At 33.6% G+C, this 11,371-nt stretch overlaps 1 protein-coding gene across 8 annotated transcripts in view; it reads right to left on the reverse strand.

Annotated features, from left to right (window-relative positions):
- Osbpl8 (oxysterol binding protein like 8) overlaps positions 1-11,371 on the reverse strand; it is a 177,214-nt gene that overhangs the window by 87,333 nt on the left and 78,510 nt on the right. For 3 of the 8 annotated variants that reach the window (XM_063255175.1, XM_003475911.5, XM_063255174.1), the window contains exons 3-4: positions 7,388-7,424; positions 1,835-1,975 (exon numbers count right to left, since the gene is read on the reverse strand). In XM_063255175.1, coding sequence (XP_063111245.1) covers positions 1,835-1,975; positions 7,388-7,424 — 178 coding nt within the window. Of the gene's footprint in view, positions 1-1,834; positions 1,976-7,387; positions 7,425-11,371 lie in introns of those variants that run through there. The other 5 variants (XM_063255177.1, XM_063255176.1, XM_063255180.1 and 2 more) reach the window with 3 other exon arrangements.

The raw sequence follows: 11,371 nt of genomic DNA on the forward strand, positions 1-11,371 counted from the left end.
AAATAATGCTGAGTAAAACTGCTGGCAACTTAGCACAAATCAAGGCAGAGGTACCAAGCTACAGTAGTAGCAATCAAGTTCTGTAGTATGTAGTCTGAATAAAAGAATGTATTTTACTTTCAGCTGCCTGAGAAAAAGCTGTAAAATTATTAATTTTGAACCTTTCATATGCAAATAGTCCGTGTGATAAAATGAGAAACACGGATAAAGCACTTCTTTGCAGCATACTCTCAAATGTGTCAACACTTGGAAAATCTGCATAATTCAGTAAATAAATATATTTTCCAAATAACATGACACTAAAAGGCATGCATGAGAAAAAGAGTCATTCAAAATGCAAGACAGACCAGTGGGTTTTAATTTAACAGAGTAGGGAAAATGTTCTGATGTAGTTTCAAATTCCATTGTAACAAATATTTAAGAAATGCTTGTCAAGCTTTGGTGTACTGTTACAGAAGAATATTGTATCTAATATTATACATAAAAGCTACATATTGTGAGGTCATATTTTATTCATCATTCAATCAAATCACATAATGACAAACTGATCACATAAGGTGATATTACAGTACAGGTATCTTTTATTAAGCTAAATATTAAAGAGATTTACAAAGACTTTCAAAAAGTAGAGGGGACAGTAATTCTTAATGAAATGCTATTCATGACCCAGGAATTCCACTTCTTTTTTTTTTTTTGGTCTTTTTCCTTTTTATCGGTACCAGGGATCGAACTCACGACTGCCTGCTTGCCAGGCAGGTGCTTATGCCACTGAGCTAAATCCCCAGCCCGGAATTCCACTTCTTGGTATAACCCAAAGGAAAAGCAATCAGTATTTGCAGTGGCATTTTTACTTTCATGTCCAGTGTAACACTACACATAACAGCCAAGATGCGGAACCAACTTAGGTGTTCATAAATGGAAGCATGGTTTAAGAAAGTGCAGTGTGTATATATATGACAGAGTATTATTTAGACATAAAAAGACCGAAATTCTGTCATTTACAGCAGTATTAATGAAACTACAAAACCTGTTAAGTGAAGTTAAATGCAGTTAAATGAATAGTGCCTGTCTCACTTATCATTGAAACTAAAAAAATTGATCTCATAGAAGTTAAACAAAAGTAGTTACCAGGGCTTGCAAAGGAAGGTGGAGGAAGAGAAGACAGTTAAAGTTGCAAGGACTCAAATGAAGAGGAGGAATAAACAGTAATATCCTATAGCATAGTATTATCTTCAAACAGTAGAAAGAATTGCTTTTTTTTTCCTTTTTTTTTTTTGACAGGGTCTCTCTGTAGTTCAGTCTGACCTTGAACTTACAGTGATCCTCCTGCCTCAATGCTGAGATTACAGGCACGCACCACCATGCTATACTGTAGAGGATTCTGAATGTTCTGAACACAAAGAAATGATAAGTATATGAAGTAAAAGAAAACAAAATGTTATTCATATTAACATGTAATCAATTTTTTAAATGAATTAATAATAAAAATTCAAAATTTTCTTAATTTATAATACACTGCGTATCAACATACCATGAAAACAAAACCTCTTTGGAATCTTCAATTATATGTAAGAGTATAAAAGAACTATAAACCAAAATGTGAGATAACCACTGAATTAGAAGAATGGGATAACTAAGTGTGTTAGAGAATATAAGAAAAATGAAAGGACTATAAAGGATCACATACCTACTCCAAGATTATATGAATAACCCAAGTAAAGTAAAAACCCTATTAAACAAAATAGTTAAAAAAATTATGATAACCTTCAATGCCATCCCATCTGTGCCGCACAACAAGCAAACACACACAAAACACCAAAGCACAGCTTCTCACCCTGGCTGTGAGGACTTGCTGGACTGAGAGATGGCTGATGCAAATCTTTAGTTGGTGTTGGAGAAGCTTCTTTGCCTTGGCGTTGACTCATCTTTCCTGGTGTCAGAAGAAGCTGAGATTCGTCACTGTTTGCTACAACAGCTCAAGGAAAAAAGAAAAATATTATTAGCCCTAAAGCCATAAATTTGTATGTAATATTCAATAAAATATGAAATAAAATCATAATTGAAATGATCTTAGTGGTTATATTCATTTTACAACAATACTTTAATAAATTCATATTATTCTATTTTGCTTTTATATTGGTTTATCATAATCCAAGAAGAACTGACAAGTATGCACAAATCAAATACGCAAATCATAGACATTACATGAGATACCTATCCAACTAAGAACGAATGGCATCCCACCTTTCACTGAGCTATTAGCTTCTTAATTTGCCAGTAGAACAACAAACAAAAGACAGTCATTTTTAATAGAAAAAATTCAAAAAGCACATGAAAAGATTGCTTCATTGGTAACTAGGAAAAAAACATAAACTATTAGCAGTACAAAATGATATTTCACATGTACTGGCATTTGTACTCTAATTTCTGATTCTCATGAAAAGAAGAAGGTACTGTACAATTTTTGTTTTAGACATGGAGAAATTTGAGGTTCACAGATTGCCTTGCTTAAAACTAAGGAGGGAAATAACAGAGGGAAAGCTCCAATTCAGAACCATTTGGTTTCAAAGACTTTTAGAAGTTTGCTCTCTTCATAATTAGTTTAAACTGTGCTCTTTGAGGCAGCTTCCCACTCGTATAGCCAAGCTGCCAACAGAAGAAAGCAATATAAAACGAAGAAAATGAGAAGACAAACATCCAGTGTGGTGGAGTTAAATATTAAGTCAACATGGACCTATGTTCCCAATTTTCCATTTTATGCTTTTAAGCTTTTTCAGCTTAGCCAACCTTTTATATTAATAAGTCTATCACCACTTTTTTTAAGATCATGTGACTCCAACATACTTTCCATAGTGCTGAAGTTTGCAAAACAAAATTTTAGCTCCTTATATTTCAAAGTAAAAATAAAGTGCTTTCATTTATTCAATTAAAAATATACAAAAGCATTTACCAAGTCAATTAAAAATCTACAGACTAGTATCTCCTAAATTTACAGCTCTAGCTATAATTTACATCTCCTTAATCTAAAACAGTCTGTCTCACTTTTTTTTAAACTATTTATTAAGCATCTCAACCTTCCCTACAATCTAATTCTTGATTCTGCTTATCCTCCAAATCTACTTCTTTCTCCTTCAATCAGTTAGTAATATCACTAACCACTAACTGATCTAACCACTTTTCTTTCCCTCATATTTCACATCCAATTAAATTTTGTGAAATCTTTATAGACTCTGCTTTCAAAATTTATCTGGAATTCTAGTACTTCCCACTTCCACAACAACCACTCTAATCCAAGCCACCATTATATTTCTAGTGGCCCTGTGAAACTTTATTCTCATAAAGCATATAGTAAATTCTTCAGTTACAAAATCTAAGACTCATTTGATTACTAAAACTCAGAATTTAAAATGCGTAACACTGATGCAGAAAAAACAAACTGACCTATAAAAGAGAGCTCTCAGAAGTAGACCCATAAGTATGTTTTACCTACATATACAACAGAAGTAGGAAAAAAGATTACTCAATAACTGATACCAGGACAACTGGTCATCTATGGAAAAAGAGATTCTCATTTCATACCACATACAAAAAACAGCTCTATAAATATAAAAAACAAAACTTCAAAATTTGTGCAGTAAAAGACAGAATGATTCTTTTAAAGAGATATAGCAAAATAATCAAAAAACAATAAAATTTTATATTAAAATTATAATTCATTTAACCAAATGATTCCATAATGAAACTGACAAGAAAGGTACAAGACAGTAAAATGTATTTGTAACACATGTAGTTAACAGAGTTTGTATAAGACTGCTTGAAAAAAATTAAGTCAATTAGCAAAAGATCAACATAACAGAAAAACAGGGGAAACAACCAAACATCATTTCACAGAAATGAAGTAAGTATCTGTAAATATATGAAAAGAATTCTTTGTCCTTAATAATCAGGAAAATATAAACCAAAATCAAAATGAGATAAATGTTTTATATTTAGACTAAAAAAATTAACAAGTCTGGTAATATCAAATACGGATGAAGATGGGATTATCGAGACACCATAGGAACTGTTGGTGCTACACAGACAGAAGCATTTGGAAAAAGCAATTCTGAGCTACTTTATATAAGGGTGATTTCATTCAACATATACTATATAGGTCCAACAACTCTACTTTTAGATTTATATCTTGAAAAACTATTACTTGTATATATCAAAGGACAAGAGTAAAAATGAATAGTAACACTACTCACAAAGCAAAAGCCAAAACAACTTAAATATTCATCAGTTGATAAATAAAATGGATTAATAAATTCTAGCACATGTATATAATGAAACAGCATTTAGCACTCAAATGGAATGATATATTTCTAAAAGGAACATGGTTCAATATTAGAAATACATCATCCACTACTAAAAGCAAGATTATATATAGTACGGCATTCTTATAAAATTAAAACCAAGCAAAACTTGCTAATTTTAAAATAACAGCAAAGCTTTCTTTTATGTTTATTTTTTAAAATAAGCAAAACAGAAAAAAGGATAGAAATGATACATAATTTTAAAAAATAGTAGGAAATTTACACTAACATTACATATTGTTATTTCAGAATTAGTTGTTCGCATTTTAAAAAGTAAAGAAAGCTATGCATGGTGGCACCTGCCTATAATTCCAGTATTCTGGAGGTTGAGGCAGGAGGATCACCAGTTCAATGCCAGCCTGGGCTACACAGTGAGTTCAAAATCAGCCCAAGGGCAAGAGATACAGCTCAGTACATCGCCTGCCTGGCAAGAACGAGGAACTAAGTTCAATTCCTGATATCAAACAAACAAACAAAATAGCCTGAGCTACATAGCAAGACCTTGTCTCAGAAAAGCCAAGATGAATGAATGAATGAGTGAGCAAAAAATAGTAAATTAAAAAAATTATTTATCCCTGGAGGCAGTCAAGGGATAACAGAAGTGTAAGATGTGAGGTATTTTTAAGATTCTAGTTTTTACTTTGAGTCACTATTTAGTCATGCTTTATTACTTACATAAGACATATATTCTTTTGTATGAATTCAGGACATTCTGGCTTTAGGACTCCATCAGCAAGACACATGTATGCATGTCTTGCTTAATTTCTCTATATAAAATAGATCATTCTAGAAGCACAAATTTAGTTTAGTTTATTTACCACTTTCTAATTCCTCTTAAAAGTGAGGTAGTACTTTGATTTTTGACAGCCCTGAAGTGAAAGAGTACATAGAAACAATGATGTTTGAGTGTTACAAGAAAACAGAAAGTCAATCTTTCTATTTATTTCCTCTCACCCCAGTTATAAGAACTAAAAACTACACAAACAAAAAAAGGTTCTGTATAACATAAAAATCACTTCAATGGCCTATGTTATTTATACAATAGTGATTATCTGAAGGAAGTTTAAAAGAGTAGTGGCTTTGTGATCACTGGCACATAACTGGCAAGTACTTGCTAACTGGCTGAAGAAATATTTGGGAGTGAAACACTACCTGACTGCCCTGTAGTTTCTAACAACTGATTCACTAACTAAAGATAGCATTACAGTGCCCTCTGCTGGTTCTCTTTACAGTGGCTTTGCTCATATTTAGCAGAAATCACAGTGGATTAACCAATAGCATTATAATTCACATACCAGTTATGCTTTCAAGATAAATAAGAATCTATAACTAACATTCTTTATGAATTCAACTCATCAATATAAAAATTGGTGCACCTGTAATCCCAGCTATTTGAGAGGCTAAGGGCGATGAGTTCTGAGCCAGTCTGGGCAGTGAAACTCACATCTAAATCAAATAAACTAATAAATAAAATCTGAAGAATTTTACAATCTTCAAAGTCTAGAATTTGCCCTTAATGTAAATGAAAGCAAAGATAAAATTAAGTATGATTTTAAAGTTCTAAATAATCTGTATGTAAATCCTAAGACTCCCAAAAAGATTTGTGCAGCACTGTTCTCTTCCTTTTAAAGTAGTCGTTATCTTAGAAATTCTGGTTATATAATAGGGAATATATTTAAAATGCTGCAATCAAGAATTTTAATATAATTTTTAGAATAAAATTATATACATACTTCAACCACTATTAGAGACACCTGATCTAGACCAAACTTTTTTTTTTTTTTTTTGAGGGGGGTAGTGGTGGTGCTGGGGATCGAACCTAGGGTTTGATGCATGCAATGCAAGAACTTGAGGCACATCCCCAGCCCTAGATCAAAATCTTTTATAACTAAAAGAAACTTTGGTCATTAGCTTCTTCCTTTCATCAGTGAAGAATGTGAACCCCAGAGCAATGAAATAATTTGCAACAGTGAGAAAAACTACTTAGATATACTAATATACTCCAAACCAATACAATTTCCTTGTTCTTCAATATAATTAAAATCTGTCTAATTTCTGATGCAGGAAAATCTTAATTACTTGATTAAATTTGAACTCAGAAAACTAATAGTTTCAGATTTCTGAGTAACAGAAGAAGGAAGATACATAGGGCTAGTTACCAATGCTTCCTAGGTATTTAATTTCTTAGCTTTTTTTCATCATTTATGACAACATTCTTCTATTAGATCTATGTTTCTTTAGCCTCAGTAATTCTAAAAATGATTAATACAAAAGTTATCCCTGTCACTCTCCAGCTAGACTATAAAACTCTTTACAGGCAGGCAACATGCATTGTGTGTCTGTCTCACACAACATCCATTGTGTCTGTCCCTATCCCGCTAAGAACCTCTTAGTGAAATTTGCTGAGGTGAACTAAATATAATTCTAAAGTAAATAAAATGTTTCACTAATAAACCACAAAAAAGATCATAAAAATTATCTTATCTAAAATTGTGACAGAATAAAACAATATCTCATTTTCACATGCAGTGAACTTCTTGCACCACATTCTGCTTTATGTTTTGTAATAACTGAGGAAAGGAATACTATGAAAAAGGGGCACTAAGTTATTGACTGGACAATTAAGTAAATATTGCATCTTCAATATATTAAGATGTAAATACTCTTAACTTTGTCAATCCCTGATAGAACATCAGAACTCAGGATCTCGCACTCACCAGGAAAGGGCTTGAACAACTGAGCTAAATCCCTATCCTCTCCCCACTTTTTTGGGGGAGGGACAAGGTTTCACTATGTAGTTCAAACTGGCCTTGAACTCATAGTGATCCTCCCGCCTCAGCCTCCCATGTGCTGAGATTACAGGTGTGCACCACCATACCCAGCTACCATTTCTGTTCTTTACTTTGTGGTACAGTACCTAGAAAGAAAAGTAGGTTTAGTAAGATAAAACTGAGTTATCATCTGAATTTTGTAAGTACACATCAAAATGTTTTTATGTCCCCAAACACAACACTTAAACTCAAGCTACTTACTTGCTGGCCCCAGGATATCTTTGCTATCACCAACAAGCTTTTATGCAGAGTAATTGAGCAGCAAACAAATACAATCCAAACCAGGAAGAAGCAAAATGCATCAGGATGGAAGCAGCAGTGAAACAAAAGGACAAGGAAAATAGCATTAGTTTATAAGTAGAAAGCACATGCACATCAATCCTCATAATCATGGTTTTTTAGAAATTTCCTTTTCCACACCAAAATAAATTGGCAAATGACAGTAGGAAGAGAAAAATGGAATTATTCAAGTTTTGTTTTGAAATTATCCAAGTCAAAAATGATTTTCAATTACAATTGAAGATTCTGTATGGATTAGGGCTGGTAAAAATTGTTTAGAAATGTGAGGTAGCCAAAAGCTGTACATTCTGTAAATTTAAGGTGGTTTAAAAACATACAAGACTCAGATACAATTAAATATTAGTTCTGCATGCCATGAAAGCACTTACTATTATAGAGATATAGTTTCTTCTACAAAAAAAGAAAGGAATAGGTACTGTTTATCATATGCTAAGCATTGTCCAAAAAGCTGCTACAAGGACATCAACAAAACAGAACAGTTTATTTCAAACAGCAAAAATAATTCAACAAGAAATATTCATTAGAAAGAAATTTTATTACATTAGACAAAATATTCTTCAGACTCACTAAATTAATATCAAGCATATCATCTGAAGCTACTACGCTTTTATGAAGTCAGAAGAATTATAATCAACTAAAAGAAACAGAAAAAGATTGATCTTTTATTTAGTAACTATTTTTACAACATTATTCTATATGTTGCCTAAGTGTTCCGTCTGCCTTGCTAGGAACAGAGGTCTCAACTTACCTTCACTTCAGATATTTAGTGAAATGATAATACCAAAACTAACTGGGCATGGTGGCACACACCTATAATCTCAGTAATCTAGAAGGCTGAGGCAGGAGCATTCTAAACTCAAACCAAGCCTACATAATTTAGTGATCTAGCAAGAACACATTTCAAAGAAGAGCGGGGGGAGGGTTGGGGAATGTTAACTCAGAAGAGCTCGGTGTAAAGACTCTGGGTTTAATATCCAAAGTAGAAAAAAAAGGAAAGAAGGAGGGAAGGAAAGAAGGAAGAAGAAGGGAAGGAAGGACTAAGGCAACAAAATCAATAAATTTCCACTCATTATATATAATATTATATTGTTTCTCAGTTTAATTTAAAAAGAATGAGGGAAACTTAACTGGCTGTGGCAAAACAAGGTAGCACTTGTTTGTTGTGGGCCTCTGTTACCTGGAGAAAACCTGGAACCTGTATCCCTAGAGACGGTATTTCACAATGTTTAAAATTATGTTCTATAGCCTTTAGGCATTCATTCTATTTTTTACAGTATCACTTTAGATTTATTCTTCTATGAACTGGTTTCAGTTTCACACATAAAACTTGAAAGGATACCGCTTTGTTGACAATGCACTAACTATTCATAGGTCCTTATTACTGATGGTCATGTTATTGCAACTGACAAGGTTTCAGGAAGAAAATTTGTATTTGTGGCAAGCAACTTCTAAAATGTCCCCTGGTGATTCTTATTTCCTGGTACAACCCTTCCCTGTGAGTGTATGCTGGAACTACTAAATCACCTGACAGAACAAGGCAGAAGTGATGGGACGCCTCTTCTGAGATTAGATACTAAGATGCCTCTGACTTTCATCGTGTTAGCAGTCTTGACTGCTCTCTTATAGATAAATCATGCTGGGGAAAGCCAGCTGCCACTTGGTGAGGCATCCATTCAGAGAGGGCTGCTAAGCAGGGATTGAAATATAGCAACAATCATTAAGTGAACTGAGAGGGTCTCCTTGCACTGCCATTCATCCACACAAGCAAGCTTTCAGTACAGATCACAGGAGCATCTCCGCCCAAATCAGTAACCACATGACTAACTTTGAGTCAGGGTAACTATTTGATGGGGTAAGTTTGAAATGTCTCTTAGACATTCAAGTGGAAATTTCAAGTAGAACAAGAAGGAGAGGAAGGGCTAAGAGCAGGAGGTGGAAGAGAGGAAGAAAGGAAGAGGACCTTCAGACAGAGACAAGCTACAGAAGGGAGCAAATTTAGAAGCCTCAGGAAAGAGTAAGGCCAGTATTACTAGACTGGAATGTAATAAGTAAAAAAGGAGCAGCAGATGAGGTCAGAGAGTAAATGGATCTAGATGATGTAAGAGTGTATAGGGCCTTGTCAGGACTTTGGTTTTATTTTGAGTAAGACAGAAAACCACAGAATGGTGGGTGGTGGTTGACATGATCTGTTTATGTTTTAACAGGATTGTTCTGACTGCTATATTGAGAACAGACTAGAGGGAACAAGGGTATAATTAGTGAAAAGGTTACTGCAATAATCTAGGGGTGAAAAGGAAACGGAACAAGCTAGTAGTGGTGAAGGTAATGAGAGGTAGTTGAGTTCTCGAATATATATTAGATATAGAGAGAACAGTATGATTTCCAAATATACCAACTATGAGAAAAAACAAAAGAATCAAAATGATGTCCAGCGTTGGGAACTGAGCACCTGAAGGGTAAAAATGCCATTATATGAGGTGGAAAAGACAGAGAGAGCAGACAAAGATCACAGGGAGAAATATAAGGAACTCAATTTGGGACAGATAAGTCTGAAATGTCTACTAGACATTCAAGTGTAAATTTCACATAGGCAGTCAGATACATAGTCCTGCAGAAAAAGAGGTAAGAAAAAGTACCATCATTTGTGTGAGAGGTTACTATAACTTCAGTGCCTTAATCACTAAAGACTAAAAAATGCCACCAGATAAAAGATAATAATGATGATGATAATACAGCAAAACTTAAGAATCAAGCTGAAACATTCCAAAAGCAAACTTGAAACGAAAAGAAATAAGCATGACTTTAGAAACATTTCTCAGAAGGACATGGATACAAAGACACTAAAACTGGAAGCAAGAGAAAGTATCCTTCCAGAATTGCTTATCAGTGATACTAATGAGAAAGGATATCATTTAGTGAGGACTATGTATCACTTTTGCCAAGTAATTTACCTCACTAAAACCCGTAATGGTTAAACTGCCAGTATTAACGTCTTATTCTTACTAGTTTTAGAATGTGGGGCTGCTCTGTACAGCATCGTATTATGTAACTCATGAATGAAGACAATGAAATTACTGATGTGGAAATGCTCTACACACATGTATTTTATAGGACGCATTGCCATTAGTGCTCCTCACTTTGAACATACCTATCCCATCTTCTTGCCACTTTCTGAAACCAGTCTAAAAGTTCTCTTTATTAGTGTTCTTGTAAGCTAGGCATTCTATTTGTCTTTTGCTAAGGTGCTAAAATACAACACTTCTACCATCTCAATTCTGGAATTTCTCCACAGTTTGTTCAGCAAAAGGCTGTTAAGATAAACAAAATAGGTTTTGTAGTGGAATAACTTATAATATCCATATAGTCATCTCAATAATTTATTATATCAAAAGATTACTTTGGTAGAAAGTATGGAATGAAAACAGTAAAATAATAGCAATATGCCTGGAACTTTTACTTATTAACTAACATAACTTATTAAAAGAATGAAATATTTATAGCTATTATCTAATCATTTCAAAAAAGCACTATACAAAACAGGTGGTCTTATTTTATAGTACATCTAAGTATTTGCTATCTATAATTAACATCAAACATCTAATATTTAAAAAATACAAAGAGAAAGAAGTTCATCATCATTCTCTTCACTCTGAAAAACACCTCAATCTCAATCAAACCAAGACAGACTGTTATCCTACATAATATAAAAATGGTTTCATAGAGCTATAGCTTTCATTATATTGCCTTTCCAACAGGTTTCTTTTAACACACATATTGGTGTGGTTGAAGTCATCTGGTGAGGTTAAGGGAAGGACAAGAGCTGATGTCACTGATCGTCGCCCCCCCCCAAGTTGGTTTGGTTGTCACACAAGCAATCCTGCTGCA

Source organism: Cavia porcellus, unplaced genomic scaffold (assembly GCF_034190915.1).
Source record: "Cavia porcellus strain 051 isolate PalLab524CR breed Dunkin Hartley unplaced genomic scaffold, mCavPor4.1 scaffold_8, whole genome shotgun sequence".
In the NCBI taxonomy this organism is placed as follows: domain Eukaryota; kingdom Metazoa; phylum Chordata; class Mammalia; order Rodentia; family Caviidae; genus Cavia; species Cavia porcellus.